The sequence below is a fragment of the Astatotilapia calliptera genome, chromosome 8 (genome assembly GCF_964374335.1).
Source record: "Astatotilapia calliptera chromosome 8, fAstCal68.1, whole genome shotgun sequence".
NCBI lineage: Eukaryota > Metazoa > Chordata > Actinopteri > Cichliformes > Cichlidae > Astatotilapia > Astatotilapia calliptera.
The window spans coordinates 10,971,206-10,993,302 of record NC_137429.1 but is presented as its reverse complement, the minus strand read 5'-3'; the positions used below and the strand labels follow the sequence as shown (position 1 = coordinate 10,993,302).

Below are 22,097 nucleotides of genomic sequence, written 5' to 3'. Positions count from 1 at the left end.
ACAGATGATGGATGGGCTCCAAACAAGGCCGGAGAAGACGCTGACAACTCTGAGCAAAGACCTGTGAACCAACAGTGCTCTGGAAATTATGATGCAACTCAGGCTCATCTTTGTTTGTGCTTTTACTTAGCTTGGGACAGTACCAAAAAAATCATGTAAACAACATCTTAAAACCTGTGAAATTCTCTATAATTATGAGCAATGTTTTCACTCTCATGTCTGTAATGCTGGAAAAGGAAAGTCTGAAAAAGGGCAAAACAAATCAAATGTTTTCAAGGGGAATCTATCAAAACTTGATTTCCTTACATTAGTAAGAGAACTTTAGAATAATTTAGAATTACCTTATATTCTCCGTTAAAACAATTATCTTAAGTTTTTATAAGGTACAATTGTATCATTTTAATATCCTTTTAATGAAGTCCAGGTGTGGATGGCAAGGATTTAACCAGACAAATCTCTCTTAGTATCAATAACCTCAAACAAGTTGTGTCTGTAATGTCTTCATAGTATTTGCAATTATGGAGCTGCAAATTTGGTTATTAGTCTTATCTACTGATACTGATTCATACTGCTTTTTAATAGTGTTTTTATAGCAGAATAATTAACAGATGAACACGGTGCTTTCTGCTGGCAATTAAGCATCGTGATTGGACAGTTAATACTTAGCTACTTAATACTTTATTATACTACAGCTAATCTTTTGACATCTTTAAGATGTGCTTGTGTGTGATTACAGACCTCTGTGTCAGTATTAATTCGATGACAGCTCCAAACAAAAGATGCTTAATTCACTATATTTTCAACGCGATTAAAAAATCAACAATTATTAATCATCACACTCTGATAGCTATGCTGTTTACCTTTGTGCAATACAAATGAAGCGCTGCGAAGTCCCATTTCTTGGCATGTGATGCACTGTACTTCAACATTGCATTCTGTAATATCACAAAAATAAACATATAAGATTGATAATCAAAATTAATCTTAAACATCACTTCAAGTCACAATTACTCCATATGTATGCATCCCTGCATTTTTAAAGTGTCAGCTTACTTAAATTCTGTGACAGTATTTTGGTTTCTGGGTTAATCATGCCATCTTATGGTAGAGTCTGGTAACAACAACTGAGACATACTAGAGGAGACGTACTGTCTTGCCAATGAAGGGACAAAACGTACCTTCAGCTCATGAGGATTTGTAAATGTCTTGTTTAAAGTTTCCTTGATCAGCTCCCACCGACTTTTATTCTGCAGTTCTTGTGTTTCCTGTGGAAGTATACATTTCAGGTCTGAGATTTTTTATGTATAAACAATAATACTGTGTTGTTTTGTTGTACTTCATAACTTCAGAGATGTGAGGAATCTTTACAGCTATTGTTGAAGGAATAACCCCAGCCTGGATGAATAAGCACCATACGCTTTGCTATTTTTTGACATCTTGCCAGCTATAATGTTACAAACTTAGAACTGTTCTAACTATTGCAACTAACAAGCAGGAGTTAAAGTGAGCTGGCAGGATCCAGAGCAGCATTAATGAGTTAGTGAACCACATTTTAGAGTCCATTGAATTCACAAAAATATCAAAGGAGTTGATTTTTTTTCTGTGTTGCAGCCTGGTGCTGCTTACCTCTGATATCAGCGAGAAATTAACGCCACCCCATGGTCCCATCTGCACACTGCACACATTGTTTTTTTTTTACTTCTCATTCCTGTCATGTGTTCATGTCATTAAAGCAAGTAAAGTTGCAGTTTTTGGACTTAGCAATTCATGAGCAACCATAAACAGAGTTTAAGATGCTTCATTTTTAAATGCAGCTCAACAAATATCAGCAAACATACAAACTCCCTCTGTGCAGTTTGTAACACAACCTGCATCAATTGCTCTATTTCCCTAGAAGAAGAAAAATCTTAAAGTGTGACAGCTTTACTCTCTGAAATCAAGAAAGAGGAATGAAAGAGAAGACAGGAGAGAAAGATAATACTGAGGTCAAAGGTAAGGCCTAAGCACGTGACATTTGATGAACAGTAAATTTAAAGGTTATGCATTAAATTTTAATTAATGCAAGATTTTTTTTTAAATCACAAAGTACATGGAATGTTCCTGACGTTGTTTATTATTAATAAAAGTTTTTGATTTAATATAAAGAAATCTTTAAAAACTAACTGAATTATGATACCTTTATGTTATCAAAGGTTATTACAGACAGTAAACAAAGGCTAAACTGGGTAGAGTTTACAGTGATGGCCTATGTAGCACTGGTGCAGAGAAGCTTCTAGCATCCACTGTCACTGTTATGTTAGGACACTATACGAGTAAGACGTGACACTCAAAACACTATGTGATTAGTTATTTGAGCATGAAGCATCACTGCCTCATCAGATAGGACATTGCACCATGCACATTTGTCCTAAATATTCTCTTTTCCACATACTATTAATTTACTATGACTATTTTTTACATACATCTTGTTTTTTTTACATTCATTCATCATCCATAGTTTTGCCATCTAATTATGGTTCTCTTTAGATGCTTTAAATAATTAAATAGTTGCCTTCAGTAATGTGTATCATGTGACTGCACTGATTACATAACCCACAACTTAAACAACTTAAGTAGAACTTGCGAATTTATGCCCTCAACCTGTAACTTCATGTGCATTTCTTAATTCACATCGAAAATAAGTTTTAAACACTTGAGCCTTTACCTCATCTTCTATAGGAAATAAGTTCCTGCTGGAACAAGGCATCTTGACATGTACATCATCCCAGGCATCCTGAAATCTAGTGGGATATGGAACAGGAACTTTATCCTTTTGAAGAAGATCTGTCTGTTAATGGGAATCAAAATAAATGACATTAGTATGGACATTCCACGTACACAAACCAAACAGTCTCATGATTAATAATACAAGTATGTCTACTCTATATATTCAGGATAAACACTGAGATGAAATCACAACAAAATCTCTTAAAATCACATGTGAATTTCAAATTCAATTAATATTGAATTCTTGAATTTTTAGGTTTAACATTAACTTCTTGAATTGTTAGGTATATTACTATATCTGTGCTGTCATCTGAATAGAAGAGAACTGATCAAACCCTAATCATCACGGTGTGATGGCCAGGAACATTCTTCAGTGGAGGAAGTGGTTTGCCACATTCTGGCATCCTCTTTAGCTCATTTATTGGTGTCCCGAGCCAACTGACTTCAGAAGGGTTAGGTTTATTTTCTGTATCTTGTTTCTCTGGAGACTTTTCTGACCTGCGTCGTTTCCCAGGAAAACCTGGTGATGACACCCCCGAAAAGAAGTCTGTAATTTTAGAATTGAGTTTGACTGAACCATCGGAGGTTGCTGGGCATGTGTCCATTTTTGTTGTTTCTAAATCATCATCACTTTGAAGCAATGTTGGTGTAAGATCACTCCCTGCAGAATCTTTGGCAGCTGGTGATACAGGAGGATCTTGATCTAAGTCTGCTGGAGTTAATGGCTGGGTTTCTTCATCTGTGTCAGTGACAAAAAGTATTTCAGCTTCTTTGGACTCTAAAGACTGAGCTGAGGTGCTTTGAAAACCATCATCATCCATCATTTCTTCATCATTTTGGGTTTGGCACACATCTCCTGTACTCGAGGTTTCCATTGGCTTGATCAACCATCTTTCAAGAGTATTTCTGAACTTTTGTTGCTGTGTTGGACCAATTCTTTGAAGGCGACCTTTCATTTTGACACCTCTTAAGTCACCTGCTCCACTTGTTTTTGGCCTTATTACCACCTTTCTCTCGGTTTTATTTTCCATTCTTTCTTGATCTGAAGTCGCAGCACCGACGCTCTGACTACTCGAAAGTGAGCCTGACAAATAAAACACAGAATTTTTATTTTACAAAGGGGGGATACTGCAATGTAGTAATATGCTCTGCAGGGGGGGAAATATTTTTAGACAAATACCTCCACGAGAAGATGAAGAAGACAATGGAGCACTTGTTCCCACCTTTAGTCGTTTTGCTAAAGGTTCTAAGTCTGTCAGTGCAGTCATTCTACAAAAGAATAGAACAACACATAAAACATGTCCGTGCCGTGCGGGTTCAATTTAAACTTGAAGACTGCACCGTACATGTGCACTTACAGGACAACTTGAGCTGACGCCAAAGATAAGATGCTGTTTTTTGCACAGACTTGATTCTTATACAGTCCCTTTTTCAGTAGATGAACAAATCCTAAAAAATGGTGCGCAGCCATACATAACGCAATCTCTTTTTAGAAAGTAGATGCCAGTGCTTTAGTTATGAACGTAATTACTAAATTAGCCCATTAACTTACTAGTTATCACACTAAAAATTTAATGCATGGCAATAAAGGGAAACATATGTTTGCATTTCACATTCAGCAGATAGTTGATAGGCTATCTACAAACGACTCACGCAGTCGTATCTTTTTGGTTAGCCTACGTGCTAACTATTTTTGAGCCAACAATGATCCAAAAAACTTGAGCAGCTGCTGTGTTAATCGATAGCGTTTTACTTAGAAAGAGACTCGAAGGACAGCATAGAAACTTTTCCAGCCTTTCGTTATTGTTAAACCGTAGACCCGTACTTTTTTACTTCACTGAAGCGATGCTACAGTTTATTAGCTTACTTTAAAAACAACAAACACTTCCGTGAGAGTGACGTAAGATGTCTACGAGAAAAACGCGATAACTCAAACGTACATCACTTGAAAGCGCCCTTCGAAGGCCGGAAGTCTAACCTGCTCTTGTTGCATCACACCCATCACACGATACTACCGTCGTGGTTTACAGCATTGTTTTATAGAAACAGAGAAAATCGTTATTTTTATCATGTTACGTAAGTGTTTCACATATTTGAGGTGTATTTGGGAGCTCATTCCATTCAACAGCTCTACACACACCTGTCTTAAAAGTCCACACATATAATTAAAATTAAATAGGTGCACCAATGCATACCTGTTGTATGACAAATATTTTAAATTGCTGTTATTTTCCGCCTAAATTTATCATACCTGTTTTTCCCGTCAAAGGAGGTTCCTTATTACAAGCAAGCAAAAAACAGGTAGACCTACTTTGGTTTGCCTCGAATTAAGCATAAAAGACACTCAGTAGACTCAACAGGCACGAGACCTGGATACATCACATTTGAGATGGGCTAAATGTTGTGTTGTTTGTCTGCTGAACTTTTTCTTTTGTACACTCATAACGACAATTGCTACATATTGTTGTTCATTTGTATTTTCATTATTACTCTGACTAAGAGCTTTGTTTGCTCTATAGTGTATACTTAATTCTTTCTCATTTAAAAGGATTGGATCGCAGAAATCTGATTGTGTTTTGAGTGTTGGCATTTAAAAGACCTTTTACTGATAAGTGATAATGAGATTATAAGTGAGTACTTCTCAGTATTTATAGTATCTTACTGAATTTACCTTCCAGATGTTTTCCATGGGGTTTCCAAGTATTCCATTGTAAATCCTCAGATGATTCACAGATGGTCTAGGAGCATTAACAGTCCACGACATTCAAAAGAGGTGGGTACCTGATACCTGACCTAATCATCTTTTCAGCAGATGGTCTAATATGGAACATTTAACATTTTTTGTATACATTTAGAAATATGGAGATGAGACCTTGTCATATGCAGTCACTATAGACAATAAAAAGCATGTCCTTCATCTGAAAAAGAACAGGTATGTGCAGCATTAGGCCACACAGATATTAATGTAAGTTCCTTTTTTGTGCTTTAGAATAATTTTTTTTTTCTCTTCCATTCAGAGACTTCTTACACTCAAATTTTGTTCAGTATTTGCGTGATGCCACCGGTAACTACGACACATCATATCCAGCAAATCAAGTAAGTTTAAGCTCAAACTCATTTGTAAGGCTGGATCTGAAGACTAGTTCTAAAACCTGTTTTTTTCTTTGCATTTCCCAGGTGCATTGCTATTACCACGGAGAAGTGGAAGGATATAAGAATTCACTTGTAGCAGTTAGCACATGCTCTGGTCTCAGGTATAAACAACTCTACTTCATCTGGAGTCAGGCTAGTTTTGTACTCCTTCTCCTGATAACTGGAAGTAGCTTTCTAGTTCCTCCTTCAGTGTTAGGATCCCTGCGTTTTGGTCCCAGTTTTTTTGCGTTTTTTGTTGTTTTCCCATTTCCTGTTTTTATTTATTTATTAACAATCTATAGTTTTGTTTCTTATCTAGTTCTGTTCTGTTTTGCTTATATTGTATCCCTGTCTGTCCCTACAGTTGTGCCCCATGTCTTCCGTTCTAGTCTCGGCTTTTTCCCCCTCTTTCTGTCCAGCCTCTGTGTCCTGTCTTCAAAGTGTGTGTGCTCTCATTGTTTGTTCACATTTTCCCTATGTTACTGTAAATTGGAATGTCTGTGGTTTGGTTCCTGTCTTATTTTGACAGTCCCTCACGTTGCATGTTTTATGTTCTGCTTTGCTTCCTGATATGTGCTGGCCATTCAATGTACAGCAGCCCTGCTGAGATAATACATAGGCTACATACCACTGGATATGTAATAATGTATCAATTTATATATATGTATGTATATATATATATATATATATATATATATATATATATATATATATATATATATATATATATATATATATATATATATATATATACATATTGCTTACAGAGACATATATACACAGACATATATACATTTTGGCATAATTGTTATTAAAATGTCACAATTTAAATATACTGGTGGGGGTTTTTTTACAGTTCAACGACAACAATTTGGCTTTTGTCTCCACTGTGGTGGCCCATGAGATGGGCCATAACCTGGGCATGAATCACGACACTGTGAACTGTCTCTGTAATGGAATAAGTTGCATCATGTCAGGAAGTGCTAGGTAAGACATTTTCCACAAATAAAAAAGTGTGATTTATTGTGTTTTCTACATGCTTAATTTTTCAGCATTTATTATTCCTTCAAGTGGAATCATATGAATTATTATTATGCAATTATGTAATTGGATATGAGGCATATCCAATTGCATATTTCTATTAATGGATTATCCCATTACTTTGTAGTGGTGCCACCAGTTTTAGCCAGTGCAGTGCATCAGACTTTGAAACACTGATTTCAAGAGGAGGAGGCGTGTGTCTGACAAATCAGCCCACTGCATCATATGTGACTGAATGTGGCAATGGCCTACTGGAGAATGGGGAGCAGTGTGACTGTGGCAGACCAGAGGTACTACTTTAAGATACGGTCACACACACTGGAAAAAATACCTAATGTTATCATTTGTATTCTTGGTGCAGTGCAAAATCTAAAATGTTACGCATTTTATTAACTAGGGTGCACATAAACATCTGCGTCATGACATATCTTTTTGTCTGTGTAAGTAAGAATAATTATTTCCATCTATTATATACAGGAATGCAAGAATGAGTGCTGTGATGCTGCCACATGTAACTTTACTCGTGGGTCCATGTGTGCTCATGGAGCATGTTGTGACAACTGTCAGGTCTGAAATGTGTTGGACTTTGCTTCTGTGTTGCAATTTTTCATTTCTTGTGCATTCCAAAAACATAAAAGTAGGTTTGATTTGAGTTTTGGGTTTTTTTCGTTTTTTCTTTTTTTTAAGATCATGGCTTTGGGAACACCATGCAGAAAGTCTGCTAACACCTGTGATCTTCCTGAATATTGTGATGGCACAAATGAATTTTGTCCAAATGACTTCTATCTCATGGATGGCCTACCCTGTGAAAACAATACTGCGTACTGCTATGAAGGACGCTGCCAGACATACGATTATCAGTGCAGACATCAGTTCGCACCAGGTAGATCCAGTAATAATTTATTACTTTTTTATGCTTTTAGTTTTCAGTAATGTGGTTACGATCACTAGGCAAGATAAGAATTCTCAGATTTGTCTTGTTTTTATCTGGATATTATTTCTCTTTTTGGCAGATAATGCAATAAAAGCAGCAGATATTTGTTTCCAAGATGCAAATATGCAGGGAGATCGGTTTGGTAGCTGTGGAATCAACAGCAATGGAAACTACATCAAATGTACTTTAGCGTAAGTACTGTCTTTTAATGATTAGACATCATTAATTTAACATGTTGTGAATTTAAGTAGTTTGCTCTCTCTGTACCTCCATTGGTTCTCCCTTGGGTATCCTGCTTATTTCCCACAGCTCAATTAGGTTAACTGTTGATTCTAAATTGGGTCTAGATGTGCATGTGAGCATGAGCTAATGTCTGTCTCAATGTGATAAACTGGCACCTTGTCTAGGTGTACAGTGCCAACTAATGAAGTTCACTGTTCGTAAATATTACATGATTACTTTTAGCTACCTGAATCATTTATTGTGAACCCACATCAGCGCTTGCTGAAACTTTTTGTGGCAAGATTAAAATTTTCAAATAAGCTATACTTTCCGTCCAAGTGAGATAATGCGAAAACTTTTAATAAAAGTGCAATTACAAAGAGCCTTTGATTAGAATAAAGAAAATAATGGCATCTTTGGCATACCATTTAAAGGTTTGTTGATTGTTTCTTTGACTTCCTGATGCAGAAATGCCATGTGTGGAAAGGTGCAGTGCGCCAATGTGGATGTGTATAACCCTCCTCCTGGTGTCACAGTCAGTATCAAAATAGTTGCTGGGAAGACTTGTGTTAATGCAGACTTCAACCTTGGTACCGATGTGGTAGATCCAGCCTATGTTAACCCTGGCAGCCCTTGTGGTAAAGGAAAGGTGAGCAGACTCTCGTTGCTAATGACAACAGAAAGAAATGTAACAAGTAATGCAAATGTGATTTCACTTTTTCTATGACAATAGTGTTTCTATAAGAAGGAAAATCTTCTAATGACTCATTTTAACTGCAGCAGTAAGTAATTTTTTTTCAGGCCTGTCTGGACTTTCAGTGTGTGAATGCCTCAGCTCTCCTGCCCAACCTGGACTGTGATGCAAATACCACCTGCAATAGCCAAGGGGTAAAACTGCATTTTCTTTTTTCATACAGACACTTAGGACATGTCAGACTTTCTCTTTTTAATGTTTATTTCAGGTATGTAATGATCAAGGGCACTGCCACTGTGAAGATGGCTGGGCCCCACCTAATTGTGACAAGTCAGGGCACGGTGGCAGCATAGACAGTGGTCCTGCTCAGGTAGGTGGACTTGAATAGACCTATGATCATCAATGCTGAGTTGGGCTAACAAAGTCCTTTGAATTCATCATTAGAGACACAGTATTTCAAATTACTGTTGAATAAATTGTTCTGTTCCTCCACTGACATGGTTGTGGTAACTTATTCTGATCTAGGCAATTTGGTGAAACTGTTTTGTGTAAATTTCCCAGTTTAACTATATGCGTGTTGGATCAGAAATAACATAATTATCAAGTTATGATGTGTGATCATCCATGTTCTATCTAACAGTTGATGCCTGCACAGATAAAAAGCTAAAACTTTATCTGGTTTAAATTTGGTCACAACAAGTGAACTATTTGTGCACCTCTTAATAGCCTCTGGCACTGATACTATTACTTGTTACTATTTATTAAAAGTCACTGATTTTTGGTAATCTGATTTAAAAACATGACAAAACAAAAAGTTATTGATATACGTTGCTAATCCATTAAGTAATAAGACTTTCTCTACCACAGACTGCTCTTTCAGGAACAGCCTCCTGGTCTTCTTCCTGTTGGTGGTTCATCCTCTGGTCTTTCTCATTCTGGTGTCGCTCTACATTTTGAGACACACTGTAAATATCTTAATCATCTCGACAGAGAAAGGAAACACTGCCTTTTTTGTTGTTATTTAAGGAAGAAATGATGCTTTTGCTTAAAATGTAATCAGTGCAGGGGCAAGGGAAGTTGACTAAATTAAAATTAAACTCATATTTTTAATGTATCTTTCAATAATATCTTTATGTTCACTGATTTCACATCTACCTTAAAGGGAGATACACAAGCTGATCTGCCTAACTGGTTTCACTTGAATTAAATGTCAGTGTTTGGTATGGAGAACTGGAATGTTGGAATGCAGAAAAACTATCAGTTCCGGTTCATGTTCTCCTTTGTATTTTTTTTTTTTCATTAATACCTGTTCAGGAAAGCCATGTATGAGCCAAAGGTTCAGTTTGGAAGAATAGAGGAGAAGGGATGTGTGGTTCAGTTTTGTCATGAAACCGTCAGCAGGGGTCACTATTTTAAAAGCTTTTGTAGACAAATAACACAGGTCAGTGGATTGAGATCAATGATAGAAACGGTTAATAGCTCTGACACAAACAAACTGAACAATCACTTTAATTTTTCTCAATACTTTGAAACATTGACTTCTAATTACTTATCCGTCTTCTAAACCTTAAGCATACTTCTCTGCACTGAGAGACTCCAAAGTCAAGGCAGAGAGACATTTCACTGGATCAATCAGACCCTTTGCTCCTTATTGTCACCTTTGCCCTGCCTTGCACCCATTTAGCATCATAGTGCGAGCCATTTTATTTGCTGAAATCCAAATAAACCTACCTGAGACTGGAGAATTGAGACTAGAGTTTATCAGGTCAGCTTTTTGGACTTGAAATTCTGTGTAAGTAACTATTATTATTTCTGTCATTATTGTAATGTATATTTTCATGCAGTTCACAAAGGATCTTCTTTTGATTTGGCCATTGTAAATCTCAAGTCTGCTTTTAAAAGACAACCAGTTTGCAGCCAATGGTACATAGTAAAACTTTTCATGGTGACGAAACTTGAATGCTTGGTTGTCATAAATAGGTGTACCTTTGGTTGGGTGTTGTCTGGAATGCAGATTCAAAGTACACTGAAAAGGTACTTTATTAAGGTGAAGCCAAAGATCCAAAAGGCCATTATACAAACAGAATCCAGAAATTCAACCAGTGGCAGCTCAAGTAGCCAAAAGTAGTATAATGTAACAAAAATCTAAAGCAAGAAGTGGGCTTAAATACATACAAAGTGATCAATGGAAGTGGACAAAGCAGGATAATGAGAAACACCTGATTCTGATCAAAGATAATGAGGCAGGAAGGTATTTAATTACAGCTCATTTTAGCTGTACTTCTTGTCACACTGAACTTGGTAAGAATGGATTTGACCAATGAAATGAGCTACCAAAAATAAAATATTAATGAATTCATAAAAAAAATATGAAGCTAAATTCTGGTTGTTTTTTTTAAAAAAAAAAGAAAAAAAAGTTATAATTACATCCATCTGCAGTTATTTTTTTTCATGCCTTCTAGTTTGTAAACGTGAATAATGTGCTTTGTCTGCCTACTTTTTGAACTTAGACTGTAAATGTCTTTTGTACACAGGTATTTCTTGGGGAAAATAAATCTTGATCTCAGTGATACAACCTGTTTAAATAAAGAACGTAATGATAATTTCTGTGTGTAGCCTATACTATGTCATCACTAGACTAATATGCTATAGTTGGTTTATCCAGAAGCTCCTCGAATTTCTGACTTCCAAATAGCCTCCGAGATCTTAACCCTGACGTAATATATATCGAAAATATCCACTCAGCAAGTATTGTTAAAAGATTGCAATCTTTATATTAACAACACAAACAAACGGAGGCGTCTCTTGGTAGAAAAGTTATTTGGGACAAAGTTGTAAGGTAGGACTGAAATATAACCTTTAACGCTTAAAAGAAAACTTCTCATATAAAAATCCTCTGACAAATCGCTTTGAATTGTCACTGCAACAAAGTCCGGTTTTCTAAGGCGCTCACCTGTCCAAAGCCACACCCATCGTTAGCCACCTGACAAGGAGCAGGAAGCAAAGACACAACGCAGGCACTCTGTGGGCCTAACCGGGACGCAATCTACAGACTTCAAAAATGATCATCAAAAATCACATCCTAATAACTGTTTTTGTTTTTTCCTTTATTTCTGGGATCGATAACAAAGGTAAGACTCCTCTGAGCTTGACTAAATGCGTAGGCTGTCGATGTTAAAGGACATACAACGAAAACTTGGAATTTTTCATTCTTAAAAAAAAAAGGGGGGGGAGTCCAGAAAAAAAAGCTGTGTGTGATTAATCAGGACATATTTAGCTCCTGAAAGTACAGCAAAATAAGCTTAAATGTTGTTCTGGTCATTTTAATTTGGGTGTATTCTTAAATGTCTCTTTTCCTGAAGACTAGCATTATATAATCATGGAGTGACTTCTCTATTTTTATAGTATCTTGTTGAATTTACATTGCAGATGCTTTCCAGGGGTTTACATCAAAGCTTTCCAAGTATTCCATTGTAAATCCTCAAGCGATTCATAGAGGGTCTAGGAGCATCAACAGACAACATCATTTAAAAGATGTGAGTACCTGATACCTGACTGAATTATCTTTTCAGCTGATGGTTTAATATGAACTTTTTTTTTAAATGCTCTTTACATATTAAGAAATATGGAGATGAGACAGTGTCATATGCAGTCAACATAAACAACCAAAAGCATGTCATTCATCTAAAAAAGAACAGGTATGTGAATTTGGTTGTAGTGACATTATAAGCTTATATTAATGCTGCAGACAAATATATATACATCTTTTCTTTTCAGAGACTTCTTACACCCAAATTTTGTTCAATATTCACGTGACGCTGCCGGGAACTACAACACATCGTATCCGAAAGAACATGTACGTTGAAACACACCTTAAGTTATAAGGCTGGTCTTGAGCATTAACTCTAAAACCTGTTTTCATTTTGTTGTTTTTTTCAGGTACATTGTTATTACCACGGGGAGGTGGAAGGCTATAAGGATTCAATGGTAGCGCTGAGCACGTGCTCTGGTCTCAGGTTTGACTATCCCTATTTAAAACAATTCAAATTATTTTCCAGTTATTCTGGTTATTGGGAAATGCTCTCGATAAGGGCCAATGATTTGCTTTAACCTTTTTGAGGAATAGTATCTAAGTTTCCTGAGCTCATAGTACCTGCTACAGGATTGCCATGCCAAGCCCCTGAATAGAATTAGAGCGTTTGTCACTTAGAATGTCTTGAATGCTTTTCTGTAGGGGTGTGATCTTCTTTGAAAATAAGGCCTTTGGCCTGGAGCCTGTGCCACAGTCCACCACCAATGACCACCTTCTCTACCTTTTGGAGGACGTTCAGACCGAGCCCATCACCTGTGGAGTCGTTACTGAGGCTACTTCAGTGCCGAGCCACGAACCCTTTGAGCCTGGCCAATCCCTGACTTCTCTGCTGCGGGTTAAATGCTCATTTGTTACTTCAACATATATTTGCAGTGTTAAAAGGTTATGCAACATGAAAATCATTGGGGTTTTTGTTGCTTTAACAGAGAAAACGCAATTTACCACAGACCAGTTATGTGGAGTTGGTGCTGGTTGTGGATAATCTCAGGGTGAGTGTGTAAATATATATGTAGATAGATATATATGTGTCTATGAACTCACTGATATGGAAATAATGACTAGGCTTTTGTAAACTGATGCAGTAAATGAATATATTACTCCTGGTGTCACCAGGCATATAATAGTTTTTAAAATAACTTTTCCCACAAAATCTGGAGTGCTTATATTGTAAAATATAGTGCCAAAGCTATTGAGCAGCATGTTAATGTAAATGCCATTAAATACAAATTAATTGTGTTGACAGTATACTTTTAAGAAAAACAATGCAACAGCAGTGAGAGAGGAGATGGTGCAAATGGCTAATCTACTGGACGGGGTGAGATTTTAAGTAGTTTGTAAAAGAAAACGTGCCTAATTAAACTAGATTCTGTACTAAAACACTGGTATTTTTTTTCCTCTTTGCTGTAGTACTACAAGCAGCTGAACATCCGAGTTGTCCTGGTGGGCCTGGAGATTTTTAAGGATAGTAATCCTTTTAGTGTGGACGGCAGTGCAGGAAATGTGTTGGGAAATTTTGTTCAGTGGAGGAAGACTTTTCTGATACCCAAAATCAGGCATGACATTGGACAACTCATTGTGTAAGTAACACGTGGTCTTTGTCCTTTGGTTTATTTATTTATTCTGAGCAAGATGTTGTATCAATAATGCTTAATATCAGAATATCAACTGCTCTCTGACACATTTACCCCTTTTTCCATATTTGTTAGTGGTCAGTCTGGGGCATATCCAGGAGGTGTATTAGGTATGGCCTTTGTGGGCACAGTCTGCTCTGCCTCAAGTTCTGGAGGAATCAATGTGGTTAGTTCATCTCTGTTAACTTCTAACACCAGCTGACACACAGAAACTGATACCAATCATACATTATTCATAAAAACTGCAGCTTATTCTCGCAGGCTTTGAATACATTCTACTCTAGTCAAACAAGTTATACTTGAATGCACTCCACCACCATGACAATGCATCTTTCTTTGTATTATTACAAAGTCTTTTTGGAAACTGCTTTTCTTATTAGTCCAACAACATAATGTATAACATGTATCAATTGCTATTACTATTGCAGTTGAGAAAGTGATTACATCAATAAATTGATTTCTAATATTAATAGAAATCTATATGTACTATATAATATTATATTTTTTGTAGATATATTTGATATATGCTTTTAAGTTCATTTACATTTTTTTTCTTCTGGCTATACACGAATAATGATTTATCATATCATTGATTTAAACTCTCATTTCAAGTTCAGGAGCTGCAAATTGGGCATAAATTTTGTTAAAATGTCACCATTTAATGTCCTGTGTTTGTTTTTTACAGTTTAGCGACAACAATTTGGCTTTTGTCTCCACTGTGGTGGCTCATGAGATGGGTCATAACCTGGGCATGAATCATGACTCTGCGAACTGCGCCTGTAATGGAAAAAGCTGCATCATGTCAGGAGGTGCCAGGTAATACAGTTTTCACTAATGTTCAAAAAATGTTTAATTTATTGTTTTTTCCGTAGAAGTCTTTTTTTTTTTAACCTTCCTTACAATTCCAATTCTGAAAATTTGGGACGATATGTCAAATTTAAGGAAACAATGAATCCAATCACTAGTAAAGGTCTAGCTGTATGCGAACGTTATCTGAAAACGCCGTCACTAGCTCATTCCAAATGAACTGAACCAAAGTGAAAAACTGTTCTGTGGTTGTACGAATCAAAATTTGAAATTCTTTTTCGGAAACCTGGGTGCTGAACTGAAGAGGAGCGTTAGTGCCTATGGAAATGGCAGCTTTAACATCTGGAATGGCACCATCAGTGCTGAAAGATATATAAAGGTTTTAGATCAGTATAGATATTTAGAATTTGACAACAGAAACCTTTCACTATAGTAGGGTTTTTAAAAACATCTATATGAGGCCTGTCCAACTGTATATTTCTATAAATGATTTATCCTGTTATTTTGCAGTGGTGCCACAAATTTTAGCCAGTGCAGTGAAGCAGATTTTGAAGCACTGATTTTAAGAGGAGGAGGCCTGTGTCTGAGAAATCAGCCCGCTGCATCAAATGTGATTAGCAATCCTGAGTGTGGCAACGGCCTACTGGAACAAGGGGAGCAGTGTGATTGTGGCAAACCACAGGTAGAGTACTACTGTCAAATATAGTACTGTGCAGAAGTCTTGAACCAACCCTCATTTCTTTATATTTTGCTTCCATTTATTTATTGAACAATAGTTTTTCAGACTTTCTAAGAGTTCATCTAAAGGTCATTTCTTTTATTATTCTTTTATTATTATATTTTTTAAGCTACTTCACTTAAATGTTTGAATATTCAGGAAATACCAAAAATAGCGTAGTTTAGCAATCATAAATTGTATTTTTGCACCATCAAGGTGATTGCCAAAGAGCCATTAGCCAAAAAACATGGCATGTTTGGTATGGTGTGCAAATCTTTGAGGAAACTGGACAGATGGGGGGGGGAGGGAGAAGTGACTGACCTGAAAATCTATTTGCAGCAAATGAAAAAAACAAAAACACTGTAGTTCCATGTATGTTTGCAAATTTCAGTAAATCACTGCAATTATTTTCCAGTTTCCTTGCAAACTATAATGAAATAAAGGGTTGCTTAAGTCTTTTGCTCAGTACTGTAAAGTCAAACACACTGAAAATAATACTTTATAACAAGCATTAACAATAGGTAATCATGTAAAGGTTTTTCTTACATGCCTTATAAATTTGAATTAACAGTACTATCTGTTAAATTGCATCAAGTCTTAAGAGGGAATATTAGATATCATATCATATCAGGATGTCTAAATATGGAAACGGACATTTACAAAGTAAATACAATGTGCAAAGAATTGCAACCTTTTTTGTAAATTAATTTCACTTATTGCGGCACAATTACCCAATTACACTTCTGCTTCATGCCTCTGAGAGTGAAAATGCTCTGGCGGTGTTGAAGTTTTGTATCTTTTGTTTAAATAATTAATAACTGTCTTTTTTTCATCTGTTTCATACAGGAATGTACGAATAAGTGCTGCAATGCTGCCACATGTACATTTACCCACGGATCTGCATGTGCTCACGGAGCATGTTGTGAAAACTGTCAGGTCTGAAATGTGTTGGATTTAGCTTTATGGTTGATTATTGTGCTTTTTGCACCAAGAAAAAACATTTGGAAATGTGGGTGAGTTAACTTTTTTCTCTCTTCTGTTTTTTAGCTGAAAGTTGCAGGAACGCCATGCAGAAATTCTGTCAATACCTGTGATCTTCCTGAATATTGTAATGGAAGAAATGAATCCTGTCCGAATGACTTTTATCTCATGGATGGTCTGCCCTGTGAAAACAATGCTGCGTATTGCTATGAAGGACGCTGCCAGACATATGATTATCAGTGCGGACATCTGTTTGCACCAGGTACATCTAATAATAATTCATTACTTTTTTCATGCTTTTAGTTTTCAGTAATGTGGTTACGATCACTAGGCAAGACTTCTCAGACTTTTCTTGTTCTTTTTTCTGGATATTATTTCTCTTTTTGGCAGATAATGCAATAAAAGCAGCAGATATTTGTTTCCAAGATGCAAATATTCAGGGAGATCGGTTTGGTAACTGTGGATCCAACAGCAATGGAAACTACATCAAATGTACTTTAGCGTAAGTACTCTCTAATGATGTCATTAATTCATCATCTCATGAATTTAAGGATTTTAGATAACATGTGTTGAAAAAGTACTGCGCTAGTCATGTTGAACATCGACTTTGTTTTTATAAAGTTGGTCAAATCTGAGAAGAATTCCCATCTTAATCCCATCCCCTCAGACTTTGCTCTTTTTGTACAATGATGTATAGCTATATCTAATGATATCTAATGAAAACATGGACAATTTTACTCTTATAATTTGGCACTTTCTAAGTCCTCTTATTTTCCATTTTTTGATCCCCTGTTGGAGTTCACTTTTCAAAGATGTTTGGTTGAAATAAGCACCTTCCTAACTATGGTTTGATACTTAAATCTAGCCATGATTTCTTATGGAACAACATTATTTGTGAACAAACTTGTTTCCTTTTACTTGCCAAATGTTAAATGTGAGATTATATTTACTCATTGAACAAAAACATGAGAAACCAGAAGTGTAGATTATACTTGTTTTTAAAATAAAAGTGTGGTTCTTGGGTTTTAACTTCAACCTATTGCTGATAAGTATGATGTCATGAATCTCCTCTCTCATCGTGAGCATGTGAAGCTTTGCTGGTACACTAAATTCAGCATGTATTCGATTAAGCATATGTGAATGTGTTTGAAAAAAAAGTAGCATTACTTTATCTGATGGCAGTAACTGAGTGATAAGATACAATTGTAGCATTTCAGTTAATGATTAGATTTACCTTTTTTTCATCCAGTGTTTAAGTCATTTGCAACTGTGATTCATTTTCTTAATTTAACTCTGTTACACAGAAATACCATGTGTGGAAAGGTGCAGTGCACCAACGTGAATGTGAATAACCCTCCTCCTGGTGCCACAGTCACTATCAAAATAGTTGCTGGGAAGACTTGTGTTAATGCAGACTTCAACCTTGGCACAGATGTGCTGGACCCAGCCTATGTTAACCCTGGCAGCCCCTGTGCTACAGGAAAGGTGAGCAAACTATTTTAATGACAAAGTAAAGAAATGTAACAACTAATGCAAATACGGTATCACTTTTTTTTACAAAAATACTGTCAACATCATAAGGAAAAACTGCTAATGACTCAATCTAACTGCAGCAGTAAGTAACATTACTTTTCTTTTAGACCTGTGTGAACTTTCAGTGTGTGAATGCCTCTGCTCTCCTGCCCAACTTGATCTGTGATGCAAAAACCACCTGTAATGGCCGAGGGGTAAAGTTTCTTCTTTTTTTTTTTGTCTTTCTTTACTCAGATTCCAGCCACTTAGGACCTGCTGGATATTTACTCTTTAATGTTTATTTCAGGTTTGTAACAACCTAGGTCACTGCCACTGTGAAAATGGCTGGGGCCCACCCTACTGTGACAGGTCAGGGTGGGGTGGCAGCATAGACAGCGGCCCTGCTCAAATAGGTACGTCTTAATTCACCGGTTATGACTTATGACAAATAAGTCCCCTAATACCACATGTGTGGCAATATGACCATCTGAATTCATCATTAGATACACAGTCATCTGTTATCCCCTCATTAGTGGAGACATTATTGCCGTAGCATTTGTTGTTGTATCATCTGTATGGGAAAATTTTCATTTTTACCAACGACATGCAGGGTATGTCTGCTGAATCAAAAACAATGTGATAGTTCACTATTAATTTTCATCTAATAAAAAGCAGAACTTTTAGAAAGTTCCCTCCTGGTGCAATAAAATTTTCACTATTGTTCCTAATTCACATCTGAACAAACATCTCTTTTTTGCACAAGACTACTCCCTCAGAAACGGCCTGCTGATCTTCTTCCTCTTGGTGGTTCCTCTTCTGGTTCTTCTCATTTTGGTGCTCCTTTACATCTTTAGGAGAGAGTCCTTAGAGCCTTGCCTCAAAAGGTAAACTTCAACTCAAATTAAGTGTACATACTAATAGTTTTGTTTTTCATATGGTGTTGTACATTTTGATTTTTTTTTTCTTTTTCAGGTTACGTAAGACTCAGACCAAAAACACAAATGCAGGCTCAAACAGCAATGCTCAAACGGGTGCCAGACCCATACCTCCACCTGAGCGTCCCACCAACCGGGTAAATATATTTATCCACTTATCTTCATAGTTATGGTAAAAAGAAAGTACACTCTCTGTCGATCCAAGGCTTTTACGTCTTAGGGCATGTTACAAATGTCCTTAACAGGTTCTAAAATGATTTAAATGCAAGAGGAAGAAGTTGACCAAACTTTGCAAAGCAAATTTGTAACATTCTGAAAAATAAAGGAGCCAAGTCAAAGAATGGCCCAGTCAAAGTCCAGACTTAAACCAGGACTTTAAGAGAGCTGTGCATGCAAAGCTCAATTAACAGAAGCAACATTGTCCACAGTCACGTGAGACTTATAGAGAAAATGATTACATGAAGTTATTGCTGTTTAAAGTGATTTTAGATGCTGTTGGATCACAGGGTGTAGTTCATTTTTCACACACTGTTTCTGCATTTTGGCTGACATCATGCAATATGTCATATCCTTGTGCGTAAAACCTTAAAACTTAAAGAGTGTGTACTTGTGTGAAGGACGTGAAGTGCAATGTTTGTTTATTTTCTAGTGAAAATGCAAATCCCTAAACAGGAAAGGTAACTCTGTTAGATGTTTAGTGTTGCTCATTGTTGTGTTTGCCTTGTTCTTATTCTAGCCTGCATTTCCAGCAGCTGCCTCAACTCCAGTTTCTGGGTATGAACGGACTTACTTTTTTACTTAACTAAATCCATACTTCCCTCATAGATAAATGGAAACTGAAGCTGTCAGTACACAAACAAACATGTGTGATTGGTTTCTGACTTTAAACATAATCTGTCAGTTTCAAGTACGGAGAAACGAACTACTGGGATGATGAAAACAGTCATGACCCCCCTGAACAACCACCTCCTGTACAAGGCCCTGGAGTACCCAGACCAATCCAACCGAAACATCTACCAAGCTAATTGCTTTCATACAGTATCATTTAAATTATTTTCTGAAGTTATGAATTTGCTACAGATCAAAACTGTATGAAGAGACTATTTTAAAATACTAATTAAAGGCACGCTGTTTGTAAGATTGACTGTTATTATGTGGTAGTGGATGAGGCTGGTAAATGTTTACTGACTGTTTTATTAGGTCTTTTTACTATTTGGGGATACATGCAAATAAAATTCAAAAAGAGTTTTATATTTTACATCATCGTGCTTTTAAAAAAATAAATATTATTGATGTTTCTTGCAGTTAAATGCAATTGTTATAATGTGTGCGATGTAATAATGAAGGGTATCAAAAATGGACTTTGATTGTTTCGTTGTAACTGAGTAAAAAATTCTTGTGGCTTTTAAATTATTTCTACACTAAGAATAGAAACAGAAACACTGTGTGTAGAATCATAGAGTCAAAATGGCAAAAAAAATAAATAAAATGTAAAACTAAATAAAGCTTCAGCATCCAGCCCATTTTGGCCACTTAAGATGTGTTGATAGAACTGCAATTTATTTATTTTGAAATTTCTGTTGCCCTCAATACTATGCCTCTTTTTTACTCTTTTGTTTTTGTTTTTTAAATAAAGGGTATATAAAAGTGGCTTTGCCAATAACAACTTCTTGAGGCTTCTACCTTGTGACAGGAATGTGACTCAAAACTAACTTGAAATCATTTCATCACATCAGATATTTTTGACATATTTTGAAAGATGATAGAATATTATTTCAAACATGCAAATATAATTGAAATAACAAGAGAGAAAAAACAAAACTTAAAAATCATCAAGTTTTCATATATATTTCTACATAATGTGTGTGCTTGAAAAGGAGTAGGATGAAGTTTACACTTTTCCTGTTCCTACCCCCTTATTTCAAATTTCATTGCTTACAAATCCATCTCCAGAATTCAACATTATTTGATCCATATATGTTTAACTATGTACAAGTCTAACACATTGAACATACACAAATAAAACCATTTTCAGCACATAAACCAAAACAACAACAAACTACATTTTTACATAAACTAATCACCCTGTGTTTAACACTTGCTTAATGTGTGAATTTTTGCATTGATTTACTTTTCTTGATTTCATCGATTTCATTGATAAAAAGTGGATTTGAAGGTTCTCTTGAAGTAGCTTCATTTGTTATCCTTATTGCTCTTTTTCTGCAGAATGTATATTGGATGGGTGTGTGTTTTGTACTTGTTTCCCCACACAACCACACAGTATGTCATGTACCGCAGTATGATAGAACAATACAGAGTATATAATGATGTTTGATTTATGAGATCCTTAACCTTGCCAGAGACTTCGATATTTTGCCTTTGATATAAGTAATGTCTGGAATCCAGGATAGTTTGTGATGTATTATCACACCAAGGAATTTTATTTCAGGTACTGTTATTTATTGTCAGTTTACTATTAGTAGAATATGTGCATTTCCCAAATATTATGAATTTTGCTTTACTCAGGTTCAATGTTAATTTATTATGGTCAAACCAGGTCTTCAGATTATTTAATTCATATTCTAGTTCATTCAGAAGTTGTTCCAAGTTACTTCCACAGCACAGTAAGTTTGTATTATATTATATAATATTATTTTCAAAGATGTTGAAATTGCACATATCTCATTAATGTACAATATGAAAAGCAGCAGCCCCAAAACTGATCCCCAAGGATCAGTTTTGGAACACAACGGATTTCAATTCTGACTTTATGGCATTTATTTGGGTAAATTGTTTACGGTTTTTAAGGTAACTGTTAGCCCATGATAATGCCACCCCTCTGACCCCATATGTAGTTTGTTATGTAAAAGGTTGCGATGAACTGTATCAAATGCTTTCTTTAAATCTAAAAAAAACTCAGACAGCATATTCTTTGTTTTCAATAGCAGTTGTTACTGTATCTATAAACTCCATTAAGGCATGCATTGTGGTCATTTTAGGTCTAAATCCATACTTGCTTTATATATAGTACATTGTTTTTTTTGTGATAAAGTCATATAATCTATTGTAAAATATTTTTTCAGTATCTTAGAGAACTGCAGTTGTAGAGAGATGGGCCGATAGTTTGCTATC

The 22,097-nt window shown here is 35.9% G+C and overlaps 3 protein-coding genes across 4 annotated transcripts in view; 2 read left to right on the top strand and 1 right to left on the bottom strand.

Moving 5' to 3' along the window:
- The window catches only part of LOC113028304 (poly(ADP-ribose) glycohydrolase), a 31,122-nt gene extending 19,601 nt beyond the window's left edge, over positions 1–11,521 (bottom strand). Inside the window, exons 1-6 of one of the 2 annotated variants that reach the window (XM_080305440.1) lie at positions 10,776–11,521; positions 3,947–4,035; positions 3,102–3,850; positions 2,705–2,827; positions 1,179–1,265; positions 861–935 (exon numbers count right to left, since the gene is read on the bottom strand). In XM_080305440.1, the coding sequence (XP_080161566.1) occupies positions 861–935; positions 1,179–1,265; positions 2,705–2,827; positions 3,102–3,850; positions 3,947–4,034 (1,122 nt within the window). In that variant the 5' untranslated portion in view covers position 4,035; positions 10,776–11,521. Of the gene's footprint in view, positions 1–860; positions 936–1,178; positions 1,266–2,704; positions 2,828–3,101; positions 3,851–3,946; positions 4,036–4,124; positions 4,678–10,775 lie in introns of those variants that run through there. The other variant, XM_026178469.2, reaches the window with a different exon arrangement.
- On the top strand, positions 5,546–8,518 carry LOC113028384 (disintegrin and metalloproteinase domain-containing protein 9-like). Its single transcript, XM_080305441.1, has 6 exons — positions 5,546–6,020; positions 6,755–6,885; positions 7,067–7,229; positions 7,417–7,506; positions 7,627–7,822; positions 7,953–8,518. The coding sequence occupies exons 1-6, from the start codon at positions 6,006–6,008 to the stop codon at positions 8,066–8,068; spliced, it is 711 nt and encodes a 236-aa protein (XP_080161567.1). The 5' UTR covers positions 5,546–6,005; the 3' UTR covers positions 8,069–8,518.
- A 257-nt stretch (positions 11,522–11,778) lies between the features above and the next one.
- On the top strand, positions 11,779–21,140 carry adam9b (ADAM metallopeptidase domain 9b). The gene is made up of 22 exons (XM_026178467.2): positions 11,779–11,920; positions 12,219–12,325; positions 12,411–12,487; positions 12,567–12,645; positions 12,729–12,805; positions 13,024–13,216; positions 13,308–13,370; positions 13,625–13,696; positions 13,789–13,958; positions 14,088–14,178; positions 14,698–14,828; positions 15,330–15,501; positions 16,384–16,473; positions 16,585–16,780; positions 16,909–17,020; positions 17,823–18,003; positions 18,159–18,245; positions 18,338–18,443; positions 18,794–18,914; positions 19,003–19,102; positions 19,702–19,739; positions 19,867–21,140. The coding sequence occupies exons 1-22, from the start codon at positions 11,851–11,853 to the stop codon at positions 19,988–19,990; spliced, it is 2,457 nt and encodes an 818-aa protein (XP_026034252.2). The 5' UTR covers positions 11,779–11,850; the 3' UTR covers positions 19,991–21,140.
- The last annotated feature ends 957 nt before the right edge of the window (positions 21,141–22,097 follow it).

Excerpts from the sequence above, each read along its gene's own strand:
- LOC113028384 (XM_080305441.1), top strand. Across the intron at positions 6,886-7,066 it reads ATCATGTCAGGAAGTGCTAG|TGGTGCCACCAGTTTTAGCC; the intron begins GTAAGACATTTT and ends ATTACTTTGTAG. Across the intron at positions 7,230-7,416 it reads GTGACTGTGGCAGACCAGAG|GAATGCAAGAATGAGTGCTG; the intron begins GTACTACTTTAA and ends TATTATATACAG.
- adam9b (XM_026178467.2), top strand. The coding sequence starts at position 11,851 with ATGATCATCAAAAATCACATCCTAATAACTGTTTTTGTTTTTTCCTTT. Across the intron at positions 13,371-13,624 it reads TGGTTGTGGATAATCTCAGG|TATACTTTTAAGAAAAACAA; the intron begins GTGAGTGTGTAA and ends TTGTGTTGACAG. Across the intron at positions 19,740-19,866 it reads GCCTCAACTCCAGTTTCTGG|TTTCAAGTACGGAGAAACGA; the intron begins GTATGAACGGAC and ends ATAATCTGTCAG.